General features: G+C 32.8%; 1 protein-coding gene across 1 annotated transcript in view; it reads left to right on the top strand.

Annotated features, from left to right (window-relative positions):
• The window catches only part of Smp_170760 (putative bromodomain containing protein), a gene marked incomplete at both ends in the record, with an annotated part of 55,526 nt that overhangs the window by 7,397 nt on the left and 21,429 nt on the right, over positions 1 to 26,700 (top strand). Inside the window, 10 exons of the mRNA XM_018793844.1 lie at positions 970 to 1,423; positions 2,622 to 2,685; positions 7,220 to 7,331; positions 9,905 to 10,019; positions 11,274 to 11,677; positions 13,692 to 13,802; positions 15,328 to 15,396; positions 17,384 to 17,495; positions 23,502 to 23,644; positions 25,680 to 25,978. Coding sequence (XP_018648315.1) covers positions 970 to 1,423; positions 2,622 to 2,685; positions 7,220 to 7,331; positions 9,905 to 10,019; positions 11,274 to 11,677; positions 13,692 to 13,802; positions 15,328 to 15,396; positions 17,384 to 17,495; positions 23,502 to 23,644; positions 25,680 to 25,978 — 1,883 coding nt within the window. The remainder of the gene's footprint in view (positions 1 to 969; positions 1,424 to 2,621; positions 2,686 to 7,219; positions 7,332 to 9,904; positions 10,020 to 11,273; positions 11,678 to 13,691; positions 13,803 to 15,327; positions 15,397 to 17,383; positions 17,496 to 23,501; positions 23,645 to 25,679; positions 25,979 to 26,700) is intronic.

Genomic DNA, 26,700 nt, shown 5'->3' with positions numbered 1-26,700 from the left:
TTTCAAAACATAGAATGGATTACAGACAATTTTCTTAATTAACATCATAAAAATATGCAAATTAGCTGGAATACTTAGTTATTTTGATTCCTGATTATGTTTTCATATCGATTTCTCACCATAATTCAGTACTATTGTGAAGAGAACTCCATGCATAAAACTATGGGGAAATCGAAATCAGCTAGATGCTCAGTTCTGATAGGTTATTATCTGACGAAATCTTGGCGCGGGTTCAGAAAAGTCGATTGACGTTTGCCAACTTAGTTCACTTGTGACGTGTATACTGCTCAGTAGTCTTACTTTATGGTTGTGAGGCATGGTCTCTGAAAGTAAGAGATATGCTTTGAGAGCATTGCTAACGTTTCGTGGAATGACCGGGTGAGCAATGTTGAGGCATAGGGCAATAGGCAAGGGTGGAAAATCATTTCACGAGGCTATTAATCTTCGTCCATTAATATGGTTATGACATGTATTACATATGCTTAACCACCGCTCACTTCTATAGGTGATGTTCACTTGTGTAAGAATAGGTTGTAAGAAGGCTAAGAATTGCTAATGAAAGACATGACCATCAATCTATGAAGTCACTGTCTATTGATATAAGCCATGCCAGTTGATGTCCGCTCAATAACTGAGATCAGTGGCGTGATGGCCTAAAAGCATTTACTCTTTATCTTTCCTCCATATATACCCTTACACGCTGCCATTTGGAACCCTATTCTCAATGCTTAATCTTTCTCATTGTTATTGCTACTAATTTATTGCGATCTCTTTTGTTATGGTTCCTGCTAACTTCATCTCATCATGATGATAAGGTATGACCATTCAGCCCAACACATATCTTTGATAAACCATATGTTTATAGTGACTGATTTGGCCAGTTCACTACCCTATTTGAGCATCATGTATATTTCCTCTCTTTTGACCGTATGGTTTAATTACCTTTCGATCTTTCATCCTTTTTTAAAGGAAAACACTGGAGGGAATTCAACTATTGTGTCTGAGAGTATATCTCACTGTGATCAAAGTTGTTCTCAAATGAAACCAGAATTCAACCTATCGTTTTCCAAACTAAAATGCAGTACACATGGTGGTACTGATATGAACGATATAAATATATTCCCAGGTTGTATGAGTTTCAGTGAATCCAAAATTAAAATTGAACCAGATTCTCAAGAAAAAAAGTTGTTTAGCACGACTACTGATAGAAATGAATCGAGTGTGGAGGAAACTATTGATGATGTTCTGAAAAGTATTGCAAACTGTAAAGGTGATCTTGCAACATTAGCTAGCCAGTTAGCATATAGTACACTAGGAATCACTTCAAACAAACAACTTTGTAAAGAACAAACTGTGGTTGATAACAACGACTCATGTATTGTAAATATGAGCACAAATTCAGATTTCACTTCTAAACCATCTGGTAAGTGTGGCTATTTGCTATGGACTATGATTAAATTACTTAATTCCTCATTTCGTATATTTGTCATACCCACAGTAATTTCCCACCTGATTTCTAACCTGATTATTGAACTGCTTTTTTGAATATTCTTTCAGTTTTTGTCAAGCAATCAGGTGCTATTTTTTATAATTTAACAAAAATTCGGTCAATAACTCCAGTAATGACAAGATTGTTTTCATGCAACGAAGTCTATAGAGTTGTGTATCTGACGCATAATCTATCCTGGAGATTTATAAGGACACTAAATCTTTCCAAATGATTCCGCTGACTTACAGCTTCTATTAAACCGTGAGAAATTACGTTGTAAGAAAAAATCCGATGATAGTTTCAGTTCTATGTAGATTCGTGCTATGGATGTAAAGACAAACCACTAGAGTTTAATAATGTTGACTATGATTCACTTAACCATCGAAAACAATGAGTGATTGTTGCTTAGTGTCACAAATTAATAGAAGTTAAACATATAAACCACTGGATATCAACTCAATAGTCTAAAGGTTAAGCATTCCACACAAGACCTATAGGTTCTGGGTCCCCAGTGGGTTTGTGAGTACGCATTGCTGAAGAATCTCGTTCTAGTACGAAACAGCTGTTCAGTGCTTTCTGATTGTCAATGGTCGTCAAACTGGTATCATTCATCAATGTAAATTAAGAATTTTCAGCTAGTGTTTTTGTAGAAATTATAATACGAACAAAGTCTGGTAGGTATTGTCAAAGTTCATTGGTTTTGTAATTACCTATAAACACTTCCAGTACTCTAGAATGACTTTTATTCATCTTTCTTCCAAATTTATGTATATAAACAAGTGAATAACTCACTTGTAGGAACTTTTTTTGAATTATTGGATACCAGAAGTCTGAACAAATGTTTATCAGTTAAGTCGACTATCAGTTGGCCTATTTACATTGGTCATAAAATGATTATCCATTTCAAAACTTTAAAACTGAAACTTAAAACTTATTGAGTGGTTGCTAGTTTGCATGACTCATGAAGCAAACTAACCTAACTAATAGGCCACAAAGTTATTGTTCAGCTAAATATAGTGCAATAAATTGTAAAACTTGTCTCCATATTGTTTTATTTTAAGGACGATTAAGCCAATCTATCTTACATGCGACTTATCGTCTTTCTATAATTTTCTTATTTTTCTATTTACAGATACAAATAATCCGTCTTTGATATCCCATGGACAATCAAGTTCACATGCTCCAATTCATTCCGAGTAAGCTCGTTTATATTACTCGGCTATGTAACACACTGTTTTGTGTAATGATACTACCCAACTGTTAAATTAAAATTGAATATAGAAAGACTCTAACCTTTGACCTTTTTTGTTCCAAACACGAATTGTTTAACCATTAAGCCATCACTTTACAATTTCAATAATTACCAAGATAACTAATATATTCACAATAGAATTATTGTGATTTATACTAGTAGCTATCAATATATGATCTCCCTCAAACTTGAATACATCTAATACATCTTATGTATATTCTCTCATGTGTCATTGAAACATTTAAGCTTAACATAAGACTTATAATACTTAAAATCTGCTTAAAATGTATCACTGTAGAAGTTGATATAAGTTAACTTAAAGATGATAAGGTTATCTTCACTAAACAATACGAAATAAAATAACAAACAAGTTACTGTATACCTCTAGAGTCGTCCTGAATTCCCCACTCAATTAATTGATAATTCAACTACTACAACTACTACTACAAAACTGAAGAACATTTGAGTGAACAATTGTTTTCAATAAAGTTATCATCAGGTTCTACAGTTATAAGTCCATCATTATTGTGATATTTTATAAAGGCCAAAATAAGGTATGTTAAAAATGGTAAACATTTACATCTGTTACGACATGTATACTACAAAAGTGTGTGATTTGTGAATTAGAAAGGTCATTCAAAATCAAAGGTCAAAATAAGCTGAAGTAAAGTGTCAAGTCACATTCAGTATAATAATAGTAAAATAAACGAAATGAAAAATGAAAAAAAGTCGTGTGAATAAAATGAATAGTAGGAAAATTTTATCTTGTTAATCGAGGTAACAATAATCATAATAATATCGTTGTGTGGATATAATATGTAATAAGAGGGGTGTTATCAAGGTAATTACGATAAAAAAAAGAATTCATGTAAATTGGAAAACATGGATGTGAAGATTAAGGTAGATGTAATAAAGTAAGGGAAGGGGTAAGAGGTTTATAATATTCAGTTTAGGTACCAGGCGATCTAATCGTAGGCCAAAGTAAATATAGAGATTGGATTTACCTTTTCTCGATACATAACTTCGGTTTTTTGGAGTGGATGCAGATGGCTTTGGCTATGTAAAATAACCGTAATCCATTTATTTGAGGTAGATTCTTTGGAACTTGATATAAACCAGAGAAACCTTCCTCTATTTTGATATGACGCTTACTATCTACCGAGTGAGAAATAATAGTACTGTTGATCGATTTAGTAACTCTTTTCCATCAACACGCAAGCCTAAAGCCCTCTGAGTACGGCCTCTACAGGAACAGTTGAATTGATATACACACATGGAGGAGCCCATCATCGGTAACCTACCCTTGATTAGTCGTGTGAGTACTGGTTTAGTTGAGAAAATTATATGTAACTTGGAGCCGTGAAACGTCCTTTCAACAGTCGACGTGTATAAAATGTCCCTCCCATGTCCCTTTTAAACTTCAATTTCAGAAACAGGATTTTTCTACTAATCGAATTACAGTTTCTTCTTTTTTTAATACTTTTCAATAAGGATTTTTTGCAGAAATTATCTGGATAGCCGTTATTTTTGTGTTATTTAGTGTATCTATTTCTCTATCTACACTATCTTCAGAACATAATAATCTAATTTTGTGGTTGAGACGTTTAGCCGAATTTGTTTTGTATTGAAGCTGTATAAACTGTGGAAATGGGTATTTTTACCCTTTCATGTTTTATTTCTATGTACATTTCTTTTTATGAAACCGTCTATCCTTCTAGAAAGTAAGACATTAAAAATAGTTATACTAGTGTCTTTCTTCTTTTCACCAGCAGAAGAGTTTCATTCTTTAACCTAAATGAATTAATCGTGAAACTTTCATTGTTCTTCTGAACAACCTCATCAGGACAAACATCACAGGGTAGTTTCTGTTGGTGATGTTGTTCAGAGGAACAACGTAAACCTAAAGATTAGGCAATCGAAGTCAGAGAATGAAACTCCACCAAATCTTTCCTATCATTTCACTCTCAATCACGTTAGTCAAAAACGAATACTGTTGTCATGATTGAAGCGAACAATTTAAATCAATACTATAAAAAAATTGATTAATCTTTTCGATAATAACATGTTATTTCGTTTATATTCATCTATCATCTGTCCAGTATTCATGTTCCTTATCCAGTTACAATCAGTTAATAATTATCCATATAATTATATCCATTTCACTATCAGTCTCGGCTAAATAAGCAAATATATTTTTTCAAATGGACATATTATACTCATATAAATTTTAAAATAAATTTACCCTATGAACATAAAAATAGAAGGAAGAAAAATACCAGTCGTTTTCATTTACAACTATAGTAATAATTATAAACAAAGATGGATAGTGGCTAACAGTAGAATCCAGGACGCGCGTTTCGTCCTATTTAGGACTCGTCGGCTGGATGTACTTACATCTCAGAGTTGATGCCCACTCTGGGATTCCAACCTAGTACCGTTCGCTTCAAACTCTATCACGTTATTCACTCAGCTACTGAGTCCTGATAGCCACTTGCTTGTGCGATGGGGTGAAGTTTAAATTCAATTAGTATTACTTGTTTGAATTTTCCTATTGATGTTTAAGACTGCAACTGGTCAGTCTCTTATTGGCATATGTGCATACTGTGCGTATTGCCTCGACATAGCCTTAATTCACAAACATTGTAAGCAAAGATGGATAGTGGCTAACAGTGGAATCCAGGACGCGCGTTTCGTCCTATTTAGGACTCGTCGGCTGGATGTACTTACATCTCAGAGTTGATGCCCACTCTGGGATTCCAACCTAGTACCGTTCGCTTCAAACTCTATCACGTTATTCACTCAGCTACTGAGTCCTGATAACCACTTGCTTGTAAAATGGGGTGAAATACGCACAGTCTTTAACATCAATGGAAAGATTCAAGAAAACTAAATTTGATATGAAATCGTTTCATTCATATTTTGATAAAGATGTTAGATTTCTTTTTGTAAAGAAGAAAAATTTATAATTGCTTTCATATGTTATAAAATTGATCTTATCTTATAAGTATGATAGTCATATTCTTTAACCAATTATATTTTTGTTTATTTTCGTAAAAAATTTAGATTTATCTAATATGTAAAACCATTGAAAAACTTTATTGATTTTGTAGATTTCTCCCAAACTTTTTTGATATTCAATGATAACATTAATTATCAGAAGGGGATTTTGTGGAGATTTTAGTAATTTTATATAGTTGAGATCATGAGTCATTTGAAGCTAGATCACCAGGTAAAACCTGGAAGCACTGGACGGCCGTTTCGTCCTATTGTGGGACCCCTCGGCAGTGCGCATCTACGATCCCGCCTCGCGAGATTCAAACACAGGACCTACCAGTATTATTGCTTTAAAATTACTAAACTCTCCACAAAACCCCTTCTGGTCGTAATCATATGCTCACTAGTGACTGGCTTCAAAAGATATTTTCTGGCGTTCCAGTGAGAAGCAGTAACCAATGGAGTCCAACCAGGTCTGTTGGGAGATATCAACCCACTGAAGACATTGGTAAATGGTTGCTCGATTTCGTGGATTGGTTTAAGTTAGACATTAACACCGTTGGATGCCGGCTCAGTAGGTTAAAGGTTAAGTGCTCTGGCGCGAGACTGGTAGGTCCAGGGTTCGAATCTCTCTCGCGAGGTGGGATCGTGGATGCGCACTGCTGAGGAGTCCTACAATAGGACGGAGTGGCCGTCCAGTTCTTCCAGGTTTTCCATGGTGGTCTAGCTTCAATTGACTCATGATCTCAACTATATAAGATAACATTAATTGTCCAATCTAAGTTATAGATTTACTCAATTAAGATACTAATAAAACTAATCCATATGATGTATAGTTTAGTAGAACTATTTGATTTGATTTCCCTGAAAGTTTAAAAAACAAATTATACGAAAGTAAGTTATAACGGAAACAAGTTTTTTTTTTATAAAAAAAACTCCATGGTAACCAAAGTGAATGTTGTTTATTACTTTCGGAATTTTCTAACCATGATAATTAATATAAACTATATTTAACTAATTATTTATATATCAAACATGTAAACTACAAAATGACCATAGTAATAATAATTTTACTAGGAAGATTTATTTATAGGAACCTTTAGTTAAATATTATTACAGGACTCCTCAGCAGTGCGTATCCACGATCTCGCACTCGCGAGATTCGAACCCAGGACCTGCCAGTCTCGAGCCAGAGCCCTTAACCGACAGACCACTGAGCCGGCACCCAACGGTGTTAATGTCTAACTTCAACCAATCCACGATTTTGAGTGACCGTTCACCGATTGTCTTCAGTGAGTTGATATCTCTACAACAGACATGGTAGAATTTCATAATAGGACGAAACGGCCGTCCAGTGCTTCCAGGTTTTCGATGGTGGTCTAGCTTCAATTGACTCATGATTTCAACTATGAAAATACTAAATTCTCCACAAAACCCCCTCTGAACAAATATTATTACAGACAATTATGTATATTTTATTATAGATGGAATCTACAAGATGTTACTAAAAATGTTAGACAAATTGGTATGTTAGGAGGAGTTATGTTTCTGAATGCTCTTGGACAAGATCTATGTAATCAAAATAACCCTCAAGATGTGAGTTCTTATTTTTAAAAAAAAAAATGAAAATATCTCTCATGTTAATGTTTTCTCGAGTTTTATTTATTTATTTGAACACATAAATATTGGTACAAAGGGGCACCAGATATATATGCGCCACACAAATCTCATTTGATTGGTGTGAATGCTGTGATACTGCTCAGGTGCCCAAACTGAAGCATGTGGTTTTCTTAGGTGACCACACCCGGAGCCTTTGACCTAAAGGTCTGATCCATAAGGTAGTGGAACATCGTGTGGAGATGCAGTCCCATGATAGCCGGTGACCAACGATTGGTTCATACCCCATTTGTTCCCTCAGGATACTTGACCCAACCCATGTGCACCATTGGTTTGTAATCAGGGTTTTCCAACTCCCATAGGTGAACTCTCCGTGTCCACCAACCCAGTTAAAGCACCGGACATTCGCTTTTCGTCCTCTCAATTTCGTAAACGACAGTAATGCCACAAGAAGGCAGTGAGTAGGACTTCCATGGCAGAGGCTATATACGCGTGGCCATGTGAGAGTCTTTCGAGAGGGAGAGCGGACTCTCCTTGGTTTCGGCCGACCCAGGACATTTGCGGGCGTTCGTCTACTAAGCTATGCCTCCTAAAGTTGTGTCTGGTAAGGCTGCGAAGAAAGCCTCGAAGGTTAAGACTAAATTTCATAAATGATATAAGTTACACAGCTTTTTTTAAAACAATCTACAGAATGGATGAATTTTGTTCCTAATACTGTCTGTAAACATTCGCATTACTATTTTAAAAAAATTACAAATAATATGTGCTGAGGAGTCCCACACTGAGACGAAACGGCCGTCCAGTGCCTCCAGGTTTTCCATGGTGATGTAGCTTTAATTGACTCATGAATTCAACTACTAAATAATATTAACTTTACGAGTGATTGCGAACTTGAGTAACTGAATAATTTTATAATTACAAAGAAAACAATGAACTATCTTTTAAGAATCATAGGATCAAATTCTTGAATTATCCAAAAGATTATTACTAAATTATTAACGTACTTTATATACTAGTTGTTTGACTAATAACCTAGTGAATGATCTGCGTTGTGTCCGTGCATGATTGTAGCTGTTATCTTGACGTTGTAGTCAGATTCGCCTATTATAATGATCCACTCAAGTCGTATTGATTGGGACATTTTTCCTCTTAGACCCTACATTCTTAGGTAGGTTGGCTAAAGAACAGTAAGATTAAAAGCAGCAAACTGAGGTCTGAATGCAAGTTGTACTCCGAACTGTACTAGTGAAGGCGAGATTCAAGTGTTTTTTTCCAGATAATCAGTATCTCCAGTGAGAATGTTTTATCACAGAGAAATAAAACAATTAAAAATGTCAATCTTAAAGAAGGAATACTTAACTTTTCTTCATGGGTTTCTAAAGCCTGTGATAATGTTTGAAAAATAATAGAGCTAACACATCAAGAACTAAGCACAAAGAGATATTACATGTTAAACTTCAAAAATGTATCCCTTGGGCTTTAATGTCACTCCTCAAAGTTGGAAAGATTATTACTAACTCAGTTTCATTTCCATATTCCTCAAGTACAAGTATCCTTCCATAATGTTAGCTACAGGGAAGTGTCAACTGCTCATACGGTACGGTCATTATTACTAAGAATTCATTTCTATTCTGAATAAAATTTATAATAAAGTGGACTTATTCATGCTAAAGATCTAATTTTTTAATAAATTAAAAATGATCTAAACGTTTATTTACTAATTAACTGATCTTATTCAGATAACCAGTAGAAATTTGAAAGTACTGAAGAAGTTTGTTTTAGTATACGACATCTTATTAATGCATGTTCATGATCATAACGGAGGTCGAACCTATGACCTTCAGAATTCGTAACGAGTACTTAACCATAAAGCCATTGAGCCGTTATTCAATGGTTTATGTATGTTAATCCTACCAATTAGCACAACTGAGTGACTATATCGTTGATTATTTTTCTTATCAAACAGGTACTATTGAACCCAGAATTCTTAATTTAAGTTATTGACGTTTAAAAGTTCATCATCTTAGAAGTTCATCAATTTTAAAGTTAAACATGTAGCTGACTGTTAACTTTTCCAATTTCTCTAAATTTTTAATCAATTCATCATCGTAGTGTTTAGTGAGATTGAAAATATAACTAATCACTATACAAATGGCTTATATAAGGATTACTAAATACAAAAATATATTGTGATGGTAACGAATATTGATCATCAGTTAGGTAACTCTTGCAGTGTTGGTGTTGCTGATTTCACACAGATTATTGTTGTCAGGTTGGTATGCTTCTACGATGGTGGTGGAAAACAAAACGAGACTTGATATTGGTTGGTCTCATGTTCTAGCCTTGAAATTATTATTTTCATCCTTTTAAACGTGCATTCATATTATAGCTAGTAAGGGTTTGATGCCAGATTTTAAGCATTTCCTGTGAATAATTATCTTGTTTTCATGTAGAAAGATTCGTTTGACAGTCTTCTCTAACTCCATCATGTTTATTTGTATTACTTTACTGACCAAGTAATTTCATTCTGCTAATGAATTAAATTTTTACAGAAGGTTTCTAATACACCAGGAAATTATTTCAATCAATCTGAATTGACAGAAACAAATTTAAATAATTGTGCGCCATCAACCAAATGCAATTTAAATACTGTTGTTGATTCTAAAGGTTAGTGATTCAATATAAACTAATTGATCTGTTATATTAATTTACTGTTATTGATTATTTATGGAACATTTTTTTTTCGACTGAAAAATTCTCCTCCTACAAGGTATAACTGAAAATTTACAATTTTCAATTTTCACATTACTAACTGACTGTAACTAGATAAACATTTAGATCTAGGAAGCAACAGACACTTGTTTTATCCTTATATGGAACTCTTGAATAATATCTATCCACGACCTCACCAAGGATAGAACTCAGATTCTTCAGGTCATGTTAAGAGGGCTTAACTTTCCGAATACGAAGTTTACATCTAGTTGTATACATGCTTAATCTTAATCTTTTCATGATATTTCACAATCATTATCGATTACTATTAGTGTTATTTGTTTCACGTATAACGTCAGTGAACTCCACTGGTCATGGTCTCTCACTACAACTCAGGAAATTCTCTGATTTTAGTCACTTGCATGTATATGATAACTGTTATCGTTGAATGTTGCAAAACTTATTAAATTTGAGGTTTCACGTCACATTTCTTGTAGATTGGCCTGCACTTGTTACAGAAGTTGTTCGTCTTCTTTTATCCATTGAGTCGAAAGATGTATAAAGTTATGATGACTTTTAAAAGAGAGCCTCTCTGCAGGGTTCATTGTTTGTTTTTATTCTTCTCAGCTTTAAAAATTTAAATTACTACTATGAATATCATCATTTTGTACCTGATTATGGAAATAAAATAATTCTCAGACTACTTAAATAACCTTCCTACTGAAAGAGTATTCTCTAAGACAATCGATTAATATAATTTGAACCTTTCTTGTATTTAAGAGCTGATACGATCATAATTCATAGTTTTGTAACGAAAATGTCATCATTCTTAATTCTTACCAAAATATCTATGATTCTGATAGGTTCTTAGTGGTTCTATTCAGAGGTAATAATTTACACTGGTTTATATAGTTTATAGGTTTGTGGTTTATCTAGAAATAACGTGCTTCAGTTTGGGCACCTGGGCAGTATCACAGCCCTCACACAAATCAAATGAGATTTGTGCGGCGCATATATATCTGGTGCTTCCTTGTACTAGTATTTATGTGTTTAAATAAATAAATAAACGTGACTATTTATTATCGTTGATTCCAGTATGATATGAATATCAAGATATATCTAAAAATTAGGGATTATTATATTTTAGAACAATTTAGCTTTTTGAATTGATTTCGTTGAAGTTCCTAACATATTCATATTCATTTTCAGCCTGTGTACCGCAACTCGGAAGTCAAGCAGAGAATAAATCTATCTGTGATACTAGTTATTCATTCTGTTCATCCCAAGAAAAGATCAATTCTTCTATTACTCCAACATATTCATCTTTAACTACTACTAATTCTCTTATGGATCCAAATCAAATGAAAATGTTTTCATGTCATGGTTCTCAAGTTCTTCCTATAACAGATATGTGTTTAAACAATACAAAAAATCAAGAAGTATCCATACAAAATCAACAGTTATATCATCAAACAACTGAGAAAACACATCATGGATTATATAATGGTACATCAGAAAACATACTTAAATCAACCAATTTATCTAGTTCAGATAATGGTTATTCTCATCTTCCTTCTAACACAACAAACTCATTGTATCAACAAAATTCAGCTGTAAGTTTTGTGCTAATATGAAATATAAACTTTTCATATTGTCACTTGTATAAACCTTTATACTGAAGATACGACCAGTATTCCAGTTTGACAACTATTAACCAGTAACACCTTCTATATTCGAATCGTCCCCCAACCAGTTAAAATCAGAAGTCAGATGCGAAGAGATTGGAAATATATATTTGATGCGTTATCAATATATCGAGGAGCGGTTGATCTAATCTGGCTAGTAAACGTAGGAGCTGTTTCCCACTCTGAGTCGTAACGTGATCTGGTAAGGATGCATGACCGAACGTCTTCAGTTAAACAAGTCCACTTAAAACAATGTGGTCAGCATCCAATGTCGAACACTTAAAGAGCTATTAATTTTGGGGAATAATTTACAGCTACAATACTAACATAGTACTGCTTTAGAAATTACGAGTTTTTTTAAGCATAAGGAAAATGATTATCATATGTTTCTGAAGATTGAAGAATGAGTTTTTTCAATATGAATCATAATGACTATTTCCAATTGTGGAATGAAATTGTAACCAATATTGAACATTGGAACAGTTGATCATAAAATATATTAGCTTATTATTAACCGATAAAATCAAATTATCTACCAAATTTTCTAACACCATTCAATAATTATTAAAATAGTTGAAATCATAAGTCAGTTGAAGCTAGACAACCATGGAAAACCTGGAAGCATTGGACGGCCGTTTCGTCCTATTGTGAGACTCCTCAGCAGTGCGCATCCACGATCCCGCCTCGCGAGATTCGAATCCAGGATCTATCAGTCTCGCGCGCGGGCGCTTAACCTCTAGACCAATGAGCGGGATCCAGGTTTTCCATGGTGGTCTAGCTTCAATTGACTCATGATTTTATCTATGTAAAATTACTAAAATCTCCACGAAACCCCCTTCTCAAAATATAGATGTACTGAGGAAGTAGAAATGTTGAAACAAACGGTGATTCTTTCATTTCAGTAGGGTAATAACGAGAGTTCTTCCATAATTTCATATCCGTGACTCTTTAGTCAATTTAATAGTACATGTCTTGTAGACACTGGTGAATGATTTATAAAACAGCTTATTTGTATGAGAAGGATTCATAAAAAAACCATTAACACTCAGATTATTTATATTATATATTAATATTTCTACGATATTATTTATTTATTTATTTATTTGAAAACATAAACATTGGTACAAAGGGGCATCGAATAGATATGTGCCACACAAGTCACTTGATTTGTGTGCGGGCTCTGATACTGCCCGGGTACCAAAAACAGAAGCAGGTGGTTGTCTTAGGAAGCCACACCCGAAGCCTTCGACCTAAAGGTCTGATCCACAAGGCAGTGGAGCAACACGTTAAAAGATACAGTTTCATGTTAGCCGGTCACCAACAATAGGTTCATACGTCATTTATTCCTTCGGGATCCTGGAGCCCATGTACATCATTGGTTTGGAATCAGGATTTTCCAACTTCCCTAGGTGGATCCTCCGTATCCACTAATCCGGTCAGAGCACTGGACATTCTCTTTTCGTTCTCTCAATTTTGTAAACAACAGTAATGTCGCGAGAAGTCAGTGAGTAGGACTTCCCTGGAAGAGCCTATATACGCGTGTCCATGTGACAGCATTTGGACAGGGAGAGCTGACTCTCCTTACCCTTGGCCGTACCAGGGTATTTGAGAGCTCTATAATATTAAGATCGGAAAATTGACAATATCCGTTGGTTAAACAATAAACTTCTAAAAATCACTGAACTTTTAACAGATTTCAATGCATTTATTAGAAAATACTTATGATTTATACAATCTCTTTACTGATAGGATAAAAATTGACTTTCGAATCATTCAACCATGTTCCAATTTTATACTTTTTAAACGAAACATTTGACTGTAGATATCATGTTAACTGTCAAATTAGTTCATTTCAGTAGTCTATTTTTAATTGTGATAGTTAACACCATTTATACACACTTATTATCATTTACCATCTCTTTTCTTTTCCTTTTTTGATTAGGAAAAAGAATATTTGAAAAATTTCTTTATTGAATTTGTTAAACAACAAGAACAATTACAAAGAGAAAAAGATGAATTAATCAAGGAAGAACAAAAACAATTTAAAGAAATGGTAAGTAAAAATTAATTGATTATGTAACATTGTCCTCTTTTTTAAAATTGAAAAAAAAACCTTCAACAAAACATGTGTTTCCAAGTGTTGAGCTCTTCTTCAGTGTACTCTTCTAACTCTATCAGAGATTGAATAGAGGGATGTTAGTTTATTATGGAGAACTCTAGTGAAGTTTAATTTCATTGAGAGTGAAACAGTTGTCACCAGTGGGATTGGATGATCATCTTGCTATAACACAAAGTGATTGAAGTTAAGGTCAAGTTATTGAACACTGAATCAGTTAGTGGTTGTTTTGATTAAATATTCACTGTGATATCTGAACTTCCTGTTTGTGAGTCCATAGTTAGTCACTGTTCATGTATCCCATACTAGGATGAGACTACTTTTCAATGTTCATTGTTTTCCAGTTATACCTTAAGTGATATCAATCTATGACAAATGGGACCTACGAATGTAGGAATTACCTAATTCATTAAAAAAGATATTGTTTATAATGTATTTTTAATTATCTTTATAGATGATATAAACAGATCATAATACAGCTAAGGCTCTGCATTTACGTCTCTAGGCAAAATATTATTATGAATGATAACATCTTTTAATAAGGGCTTGTAATTCCCCGTTGTTGATAATTAGAAGCGTAATTTGCCAGCTTGGGTTGAATTCTCAATACGAACATCAACATTGCGATCCAGGTATATGCACGTGACATATTTGAAGCAAAAGAAAAACCTACGCTACACTGCCAGTTACATATCAATGATAAATATATATTTTCTTTTCATGAGTAATTTCACTTTTCTGTAGATTCTTGCTACCGCTACATAACTTCAATAAGTGATTAATCTGGAAGCATTGGACGTCCGTTTCATTCCATACTAGGACGAAACAGCCGTCCAGTGCTTCCAGGTTTTGATTAGTGGTCTAGCATAGATTGACTTGTGAATGAAACTGTGAAAATACTATGATCTTTACAAATTCCTATACTGATAATTGATGTATGTATCACAAGTCGAAAGTGGAATGCTTGGAGGCAGAAGGTTGGGAAAATCGAAGAGAAGGAAACGACAGCAGAGAATGATTGGTGTGGAAACAAAGAAACAATGAAGTCTGAGACGATTGGTTGACATTTTGAAAATGAAGTATTTACTGTTTGACTCTCAGATTTTGCTAAGACGTTCAGTAATTTAGTATTGAAACACATCTAGTTGTCCCCGCCTGTGTTCTCGTTTACTACAGTATTATATATATAAAATCAGATTTGTTACTGATAATATGTTTTATTCACGTTCCAAATATTCATTATCAGTAACTAGAAGTTGCTGTCATAAATAGTCTTTTCAGTTCCACCACTCAATAAAATCATACAGCTGTAATTATTAACACCATCCTACTGAGAAAATAGTGTTAATACTAAAAGTCACTTCCGTTTAAACTTACTGTAATACATATATCCTTATATTTCTATATATGTGAATTATTATAATATGCATTCATTGATATAAGCCATGTTTTTATTCAATAGAAAATTCGGGAACTTATTGACCAAGAATTAAAGAAACCAGTGGAAGATCTACGTTTGATTGATCCTAAAGTAAGTTATATGATAATAGTCTATCGTTACTACTAGTGACTGGCTTCAAGATCGATTTCCTGTAGTTCTAGTGACCGCTGGAGCCCAATGCTTGTCAGGTAGAGACAGATATCTACCTCAGACGATGGATGAGCGGTTATGCAAGATCAAGAATAGATTGATGTTAGACATTAACACAGTTGGATGCCAGCCGTCTTGGTGGTCAAGTGTTCGCGCGTGAGACCGAAGGTTTCGTGTTCGAGTCGCGTGTGCGGGATTGTGGATGCGCACTGTTTTGGAGTCCCATACTAGGACAGAGCGGTCGTCCAATGCTTCCAGGTTTTTTTATGGTGGTCTAGCTTAAATTGACTCATGAACTCAACTATTAAATTACTACAATCTCCACAAACCCCAATTACTTTTTTTCAACAGCGGTATTACTGACATTGAAAGCGAAGTTAAATCAAGTTCTAAGTGGTATTATAACACTATTTGAAATCCAAGTTTAAACAAGGTTGATCATCTTGACCAAGAATAAAAATATCGTAATGGGTGGGCCAATCGAAATAGAAAAATACGTTCGAGTTTTGCACAAAATTCAAAAAAAAGAATAAAACTTTATATTTCATTAAATCCAGGTTCTGTAGAAATAACTTTATACATTCCACAGAATCAATCTGTTCTCATTTCAATTTACTCACAAAGAAATCATTCGATCATTGGTTCACTAAATGGTAGATGAACTGATGAAGTAAGAATACCAAATAAAGTAATGAATTCTTCATTTTGATATGGTGACAACTATGCTTCTCTTATAACTACATCTTATTAACTCTTTTAAGAATTTGTTGGTAAGGATTTTGTTGGGGATGAATGTTCTGCAAAACAACTTATCACTATGAGTGAGGATTCATTAAAGTCAATAACTTAGCACTCAAATTAATTATGTTATGTAACGATCGATGAACTGATAATATCTTTTGACAAACCAGTAAAATTCCTAAAACAACTAAACCCTAACAGGTTTCAATGCATTTGTTGGAAAATACTTATAGCTTATATGGTCTCTCTGTTAGTAGAACAACAAAAAAGATCTTGGAATTATGAAGTCATTTTGAGAATCCCTCAAGCTCGTGTTCATATAACAGATCATTAATAGAGAGAATTGTCGAAATAAATTTCACGAATATATATATCTCGATAGTGTAACAAGAAGACGAATATTATCAGAACAACTTATTTTATTGAGAATCTGGTTCAATTTTAATTTTGGATTCACTGAAACTCATACAACCTGGGAATATATTTATATCGTTCATATCAGTACCACCATGTGTACTGCATTTTAGTTTGGAAAACGATAGGTTGAATTCTGGTTTCATTTGACCGAATCAGTCGCTATCAACATAGGGTTTATCAAAGATATGTGTTGGGCTGAATGGTCATACCTTATCATCATGATGAGACGAAGTTAGTAGAAAGCATAACAAAAGAGATCGCAATAAATTAGTAGCAATAACAATGAGAAAGATTAAGCATTGAGAATAGGGTTCCAAATGGCAGCGTGTAAGGGTATATATGAAGGAAAGATAAAGAGTAAATGCTTTTAGGCCATCACGCCACTGATCTCAGTTATTGAGCGGACATCAACTGGCATGGCTTATATCAATAGACAGTGACTTCATAGATTGATGGTCATGTCTTTCATTAGCAATTCTTAGCCTTCTTACAACCTATTCTTACACAAGTGAACATCACCTATAGAAGTGAGCGGTGGTTAAGCATATGTAATACATGTCATAACCATATCGATGGACGACCATTAATAGCCTCGTGAAATGATTTTCCACCTTTGTCTAGTGTCCTATGCCTCGACCTTGCTCACTTGGTCATTCCACGAAAAATATCAGAACATAGTTCTGATAATCTTCATCTTCTTATTACACTATCAAAATTTATCAAAGGGACTAATTACTTTTTTTGTTTTTCTTTGTTACAAACTATTTAGCCAATACCAAAATTGGATTCAATTCCAGGAAATAGAATGACTAAAAAAATGTTTGGAAATTGTCTTATGATTATTGAATTCTTACATGCATTCTCAGATGTATTATGTATAGGTAAGTTGGGCAATAAGATTTTGTATTAAAAGAGTATTTCATTTACTTATTTATTTTTGTATTATTGATTCATTTTATTTAAATCGATATTCAAGTAAATATTGACAAAATTATAATTTAAAAAAAAATTAACCAATCAGAATTAAGAGAACAAATTTAGATTTTCTAAGAGAAGTTTAAAACAAAACAAAAAATTAAAGAATTAAAGAATAATTTTTATGTCATATCAACTAAAAAAGCAAAAAAAAATTAAAAATATCTTTGTACAAAATCTAAATTATTAGAAAAAGAATTCATTTCAGTCATTAAAGAATAGAAATGACCATATAAAACATATCAAGTGACAGTCAAACTAATGATTTCTTATCTCACATTGGGATATGCGGCTGCTGGGCGGACATCAGATGTAGATGGTTTAATAGGTCACTGGAGAGCAGGTGTTGGACTTCCCAGGTGATGGGTGGATATCAGATGTTGAAGACCCAGCAGGTCAATAGAGCTATGAAAGTTAACGCGCTGCAGACTCGACATTTTGACGGAAAGTGTGGTACAGACTGCAGAAAAGAAGAAAGTGGCACGTCTAGAAGAACCTCCACAAGAACAACTGCTTTAAATGGGGATGAGTGTGGTGTGTGCTAAATAAGTAGTATGTATCACCAGTTGAAAGTGGGATGCTTGAAGGCAGAAGGTTAAGAAGACTAAAAAATGAGAACGAGAACAGTGAACGATTGCTGTGGAAATAAAGGAACACTGAAGTCTGAGACGATTGATTGGTATTTTTCAAATTAAGTATTTACTGTATGATTCTCAGATTTTACTAAATCATTCTGTAACTGTATTTTCACATACATTCGATTGTCCTCACTTGTGTTCTCATTCACTACATTTTTTATCTCATATTACCATGTTCGTAGTAGACACTTGAATCAGTTTACTGATAATTAACTGAATAACTGATGAGATGTTGGAGTAGAAATGTTAAAACATCTAATGTTTTTCTTATATATTACCTCTGCTTAACTTTTAAAACCACTAAAGTTTAATATGCTTTATTATTTCTGTGGAAAGATACTTCTGAATTATAAAGACTCCTTCTGAACTTACTGAAAAGTCCCCTCACAATCACAAGATTTTTTCAATGTTGCTGTTTACTCTTTCCTATATTATTAGTTATTTCGTATATATCTGAGCATTTACCAGCCAAGTATAATTAGATCAACACAGTTTCATTTATTTTCATAACGAAGGAAATGTGTATGACTGTGAGGACTGCATGATTTTTCGTCGAATTTAGGTGATTAATCAGTAAGACTATAATTTATGGACGAATCAGTCAAATTTAGGAGAACAGGTCCTGGATTTCGGCGAGAAATTCATTCAATTATTTGTTTAAATAGCGTTTTGCCATTTTAGCTGATGTCAGTTCATGATAAAAACTATAAATGTAATTTTTAACCCTAACCATCAATTGTTAATCCTAATCCTTATTCTTCACACCCGAAGTTTGTGCTGATGATGTCGTTCAGAAGGACGACGAAAGCTCCACGACCAAGCCATCCAGCTCAAATAACAAAACTCCATCAAAATCATCCACCTGAGTTACAAATCTTCTTCACACAGGTTTGTAATTCTCAGTCAGGCCTAGTAAGTAAGTGGACATTCTCAAGGCCACTTTAATCTCGCTCAAAGGTTGTCCATAAATTATAGTGTCACGGATTAATCTGGTCTCATTATAATTATTCACAAATATGTATTGTTGATATAAAATGCTCTTAATGAATAAAATGTCAAAAAATGATATTATTCATCACATTATCTATGTACTTGTAGAATGACATAGAGCCAATTAATTTATCCTTTATCTATTAATGTAAACTGATCAGATCTATTTTCATTAGATCATTCAAATTTTCAGTTTCATTTTAAACAAATTTAATATACTACTTGTTATCATTAACAAATTAATGGATTTTTAAAAGTGTGTTTCTCAGAAGTCAATTTTTGTTAATGAATACAATTGTTATAACTCGTGGCCTTGTACCCTATTAATGTATAAGGTAATGATACCGCCAATTAGAGAACAGTTAATTATTGACCAGACCCATACGAGCAGTCTAGAGTCTTTATCGATTCTTTTTGCCTAACTCTACCTGTTAAGTCCAGAACACCAATCTCAGCCTCTGTGATATGAATCATGTATTTCAAACATACTGAGTTTATATACCAATCAAACAGACCATATCGTACCATAAAATAGAAAATAACATTTGTACAAGATCTAGCCAAAAGTGGCTGTGAATGTGGGAGACAGTAATTGGTAGACTGGGTATAACTCAAGAGTGGTAAATCGTATAATAGTTTATAGGCCAAAGTAAAGCTTGTAATAAGAGAAACACGAATGTGAATAGTTTAGTTACTTAACAATTATATGATAAAAATATATGCATAGTATTAGTCCAGAAATAGATTCCAACAGTTACCATTTATTATTCTTGTCGGGATAGAACAAAAATGTTTGCTCATTTGATGCGTATTTTCTAACAAGTTTACCAGTAGGCAGAATTTCGTCATATATTTCACTTTTGACTTAAAATGATCCTGCAATAGGTAATTAGTTGGATTTACTTATCATTACTAGACAAATTCACTTTAAAAGTCTAAAAAATGATTCTTCTTACACTACATTGAAGATACACATGGCACATGTGTTATATTAATTAGTATGAATTAGAAAAAAACAGTTGACAATGCATTAAATGAGCTCGTTTGAGATAGGTTCCAAAATGAACGTCATTATTAACCTATTAGTTCACTGGAATATATATATATATAGTAGTTAGAGATAATCGAGAAACCTTGAATGTATATTTCAGGCTTGTTAACACTTGACAACATGACATAACAAAGACTTTCAGGGGATCGATGCTCTTTATAAAACACTAACCTAAATCATGTGGTTTTATAGTTTGAGGAGTTAACCTTGAATTTTTTCATGGGCAAACTGACCTTGACTACCTCTAACCATTTAACATAAAAAAACATAGTCCACACGTTGTAAAGTTACTCGAACCTATGACGGTATTATAACTAGATAAATAGAACTCGATCATCCCTAATTATTGAAAATACATGATATTATCCACTTCTCAATAATCGATTAATGCATACATAACATATAAGGCAATATATATATATATATATATATATATATATATAATTATAAAGTCAAACAATCAACCTTATAATAAGAAAATTCAATCATTTTGATAATAAATTATCTTTGGAAAAATAAATGATAAACAATAAAGTAAGAATATTGATTTTTTCTTTCCTCTCTCTCTCTCTCTCTCTCTCTCTTATGTTGTAATTACATTCCACATTATCATGCATATATACTTGAATAATTCTCAAGCCAACGAAACAAAAATAAAACTAACAAAGAGATCAGGTGCTGTGTTTCTTCCTCTATCTATATGTGTAATGAATAAAAATTGTTTACTACCTTTCGGCCTTTTACCAAACTAATAACTAAGGGAAGTTTAAACTATACATATATACATATATAGTTTTTGTCTGTCATTTAATTCAGTCTATTTATTCTATTAGTCGATTACAATATATAGAAATGGATAGATTTCTTTTTAAGCCGCTTTAAATAACAATATTAAAAATAATATAAAAAAAAGTGTACGTATATTTTTGTGTATGTCTATATATGTATTTATGAGTGTATGTATGTATGTATGTATTCTTGTATATATTTTAAGCGTCATTATTTAGTGCGTACACACACACACATTTTTCCACAAATAAGATAGATATATAAGATTTTTAAGCGAATGAATATGAATAGTGATGAACAAATAAATAAAATATTAATACAAAACAACAATTGATATATATATATATATATTCGTGAAAAATCAAGATAGAAACAATTTTATGCCTTTTTATGTATATGTATCTATGTATGTATGTATGTATCTATGTATGTGTGTGTGTGTATGTTTGCTTTTGTATATGCATATATACATATATTATTATTATTATTATTTGCCTATCTCAAACTATTAAGACAGTTTTACAAAACAGAACATATATACACATATATATGTTTTGTTAATTTACAAGTATACACATATATTATATACAGAAAATATTAAAAGTTTAATCGTTTTTTCTCTTTTCTTTTCTTTGCTTTTCTTGTTTTGTTTTTTTTTGATAAAAATTCAAAAATCAGCCTGGGGGTATTTTTACATTTAAACAAAAAAAAAACAAAACAAACAAACATAAATGAAATTTCTGTCTAGATTATTATTATTATTCTTATTATTTTCAAAGTAAATTGATAATATTACTTAAATAAATAAATAGTCTAAGTGTTAAAAACAAAAACGTTTTGATTGTTTTACTTTTGTTTTTCTTCTTCCTTTTTTTCATTTATTTTTTCGATGATGATGAATAATAGTTGTTAATTTTTAATAGTTGAAATCATGAGTCGATTGAAGCTAGACCACCATGGAAAATCTGGAAGCACTAGACAGCTGTTTCAACTTATTATGGGACTTCTCAGTAGTGCGCACCCACATTAAATTCATTATCAAGTTCATATTTTAAATTATTGAATATGATCTCAGAAAGTTAATTTGTACTGTTTATACTACTACTACTACTATTTTCTATAAGAACTTTCGTGTAAATTAGAGCAAATAGTTTCACAGTATTTGGGCACCGAGTTGATGTAAAACATTAAAATAGGAAGAATAAGTATTTTTAAAATCTCAGCAAATGAATTTGAAGTAAATCCAACGTTTCGCTTGGCAATCTGGTCCAAGCTTACTCAAGGAAATACTTTATAATGAAAGATCAAATTATAATCATTTCTCTTTTTTACATGATTATCACATCCATATGATAAGATGTATTTTTAAACGCAAATATATTTATCAGAATGGGGATTCATGGAGATTGTAGTCGATCTAAGCTAGATCACAATGGAAAATCTGGAAGCACTGGACGGCTGCTCCATCCTAGTATGGGATTTGATTGCCTCGCACAGGATCGTGGATGCGCACTACTGAGGAGTCCTATACTAGGACGAAAAGGTCGTTCCAATGTTTCCAGGTTTTTTCCATGGTGGTCTAGCTTAAATCGATTCATGAATTCAACTAACATATATATGTGAATGTATATATAAATATAGATACATTCCATGTTATATTTACTAATTATTTCATTATAAATTATGACTGGGTGATGAGAGTGCCCGTGGATTCTTCGTATGATTGGTTTAATAAATCATTTTGTCTGATCGTCATTAACTAATTATTGTTAATGTAAACAATTATCTATTTGAGAAAAAGGTTACTGATAAGTGATGAAGATGTGTAGTTAAGGTAGAGAATTTGGTTGAAATTAGATCCAGTGATGTAATGAATGAATTGACAGTATGTTGATGAAGGAATTCATTGAGAGACCACTGAGTTCAGAGGATAATTAACTTACTAACATGTTATTATTGTTATTATTGTTTTGATTAGTAAAAGTGAAGTTATCGTTTATTGTTACATTATTGTGAACCGATGAATCCCATCCCAGTGGTCTGGAGGTTAAGCTTTTGGGTGCGAAGCCGAAAATCCTGAGTTCAACCCCCTGTTTTTGAGTCGTCAGTGAGCACTTCTGAGGATTCGTTTAATAAGACAAAACGTTTTTCTTCTGATTGCGGGTTTTTAGCGGTTGCTTAACTTAGATCGGTTCGTGATATCAGTGAAAACTAATATGTTGTTTCGTTTGAATAAATTCATCAACATTATGGGATTAAGGCTTCTATCTGATCATTAAAATAGATTTCATTGAACAAACATTAACAAACCTTAACTACACCTTCCTTAATAGTATTGTTATTGACAACCACATATTATCAAGACATTTTTGTCAAAATCTTAAGTTGTAGTCAATTCATATTCCATATATTTTATGTATCCCAAATTTCTATTTGGTTTCTAGACACTGAGGCAATACCAAATATGGGAGAATTACAATCTGCATTAATTGATCGACATCCTCAATGCCAAAGGTTTCTTGTACATTTGGTGATTGGATTGCTTAAACTCGCTGTCGAGGATCCAGGATTACCCAGTTCAAGACTTGTAAGTTTTCAGTAGAAAAATCTATTCTTACCACCAACATCCTACAAGTTAATCAACAGTAAATCAAAATATAATATCAGAGTATTTCTGCTATTTAAGTCAAATAGCAATAAATCGAGCGATCAAATCTGTATAAATAGACTGTCTAGAATCATCAGTCTAATGGATAACTCGCTGGGTGCCTGAAGTGTAAGGTACTGGATTAGAATCTCAGTGTAAACATTAACACTGGGATGTAGGTACGTACATCCAACAAACAAATTCCAAATCGGATGAAACGAATGTCCTGGATTTCACCACTAACCACACATTAAATAAAAAAGAAGTTTATAACAAAGTGCCTTTATAGAGGTGATCCACTCAGAGTGTACGTACGGTAACATAAACTGATCGATTGCAGTTCTGAATGTCAACAAAAGTAAAACATAAATCCTTACCAAACCAAACATTTTTTAAGAAAACTTTGATTAACATTTCACAGAATATCTTTTTTACTTAAAGTGATCATAATCAACAGAATTCGTTTAAGTACAGAATTAAGATCAGTGAAGCTAAGTTAACAGAATCACAGTTGGTGCTCTCATTCAGGAATAACTTTTAAATACTTATCATCTAATCTAGTTTGATTCCAGTTAAAAGATAACTTACCTGACTGAGTACCTGCTTTAATTAGTAATAAACACATATATCTTGATCATATACACAACTATCAATCTTAATACTTCGAAAATTCAATGTAATTGAAGTCGAGGATCTGTGGTATTATATGTAGGTTACTGATTAGGTAATGGAAAAGCCAATTTTGTGATGAATCTTTCAATCATCAACTTTGTCGCAACATTTTGATTAGGTAGACACTACCTTTTAAAAATGTTGCCCTACTGATAACAAACAAAATAATATTCAAATGATTTCATCTTACGATTCAGTATTATAATAAGACTACACCTTTCATTAATTCTCATTGAATTCTAGTTGACTTCATTAATATATTTCCAATAGAGCTTATTTATATGATTCAGTTAGAAAGTTATGAATGTAGTTTTCTACTTAAAAAAAAGTATTAAAGTTGAAAATAATAGTAAGTAAAAAACCCACCTACTTTCTGACGTTTAAGATAAACAATCCTTTGTTATATAAGCAAAGATGGATAGTAGCTAGCAGTGGAATCCAGGACGCAAGTTTCGTCCTATTTGGGACTCGTCATCAGGATGAACCTGCACCTGAGTTGATATTCACCCTGAGATTCGAACCCAGTACCGTTCTCTTCAAACGCCATCGCGTTATCGACTTAGCTAATGAGTCCTGATAGCCACGTGCTTGTCCAATCATTCGTAATATTTTCTATAATAAATGATCGTTTATCAGATAGTCTTCCCTTTTTTTCCTTTTATGAAGTATTAACATCTATCTTATAAACATTATAAGGAAGATGTTAATATTCTTCAGACATAAACCAAGGTTATATAGGTGACTAAAGTATATTCCCAAGCATCATATTGACTATGTTCTATTTGTTTCTGTCCATATTATACCATAAATTAGTTCTACTTGTCTATGGAGTTTATTTTATTGTAGACTGATTGGATTTTAATGAAACACAATAAACTGTTATTCATGATTCACAGAATGAATATAATTTTCTATTCATACATGTAGATTGTGATAAGTTTCGTAAAGAGATTGTTTTCTATAGAATGGGGATGCTGACCCCATGTTAAATCCTCCTTCTTTTCCTCCGGCTTGTGACCGGCACTAGCTGTATAAGAGCTACAGGCGGAGTTGTGCATTGATGAGGAATCTTTAATTAATAAATAATAAAATTGGTATTAATTATTTCAATTACTCAATGTTTGCTTATTTTCGTAACCTTAAATCTAATACAATACGAAGGATTACACAACTATTTCATCTTCTATATAGAACTCTTTAGTGTTATACACCCACAATCTCACTATCATTTTAAAGATTTATTTATTTTGTATTGAAGGCAATTTTTCAAAATCTAATATTCACCCTTAATTGTTGCTTACAGATTACTCAGTTACTGGGTCAGAAATTTAATGAAATAGAATTAAATGAACAAACGATTAGTGTTATTCTTCGAGCATTTATTATTAGTCGAAATGGTTATGAAGATGATATGTCCGATTGGCTTCATCCTCGAGTTCAGTTTATTGATCTTACTGGTGAACAACAAGCTAGTTTATTAGCTTTTATTTGTGATGAATTAATTTGTTCAAGTCGTCTTATATCAAATGAAATAGATAGAACAATTGAACAACAATCTTTATTGAAACGTGAAAAATGGATTATTGAATCAAAAATACGAAGGTAACATTGTATGATATTAGACTAATTTATTAATACCAGATTTTTAATGGTGGTCTAACATTGATCGATTCATGATCTCAATTAAAAAATTAACAATCTCCACAACCCCATACTGATAATTACCATGTGCTCACTAGTGACTAGCTTCGAGAAATAATTTTTGGTGTTTTAATGATAGTCCGTGACCAGTGGAGCTAATCTGTGTAGGGCAGAGACAAGTATCTACCCCAGATAATGGAAGATAGTCGCGCAATTTTGTCGATTGGTTGGAGTTAGACCTTCAAACCATTGGTCGCCAACCGGCTCAGTAATTCAAAGGTTAGGCGTTCGCGCGAGAGACCGAAGGTTTTGGGTTCGAATTCCGTGTACGGAGACTAGGACGAAACGGCCGTCCAATGCTTCCAGGGTTTCACTAGTGGCCTAACATTGATCAATTAATGATCTCATTTAAAAATTTAGAGTTTGTCTGGAGCATATTCACAACTGATTAGGTGACGACATTTAGTTACTTCTTACATAAATATTTAAATAATAGATAATTAATAATCGAAGATACTGAATTAGACGAGAAATTACATTTGAAGGTAAACGGATGTTACATTAAAAGCTGGAAACCATAAAGTAGGGATAGACAACTGAATTACGAATAACAGATAATATAAAATACAAAATATGCCAATACCTTAAACAAACAGTGCTTCCAGGTTTTCCATGGTGGTCTA

Source organism: Schistosoma mansoni, chromosome 1 (assembly GCF_000237925.1).
Source record: "Schistosoma mansoni strain Puerto Rico chromosome 1, complete genome".
NCBI lineage: Eukaryota > Metazoa > Platyhelminthes > Trematoda > Strigeidida > Schistosomatidae > Schistosoma > Schistosoma mansoni.
Note: the sequence above shows the minus strand (reverse complement) of the source record. Positions and strands in the feature narration are given on the sequence as shown.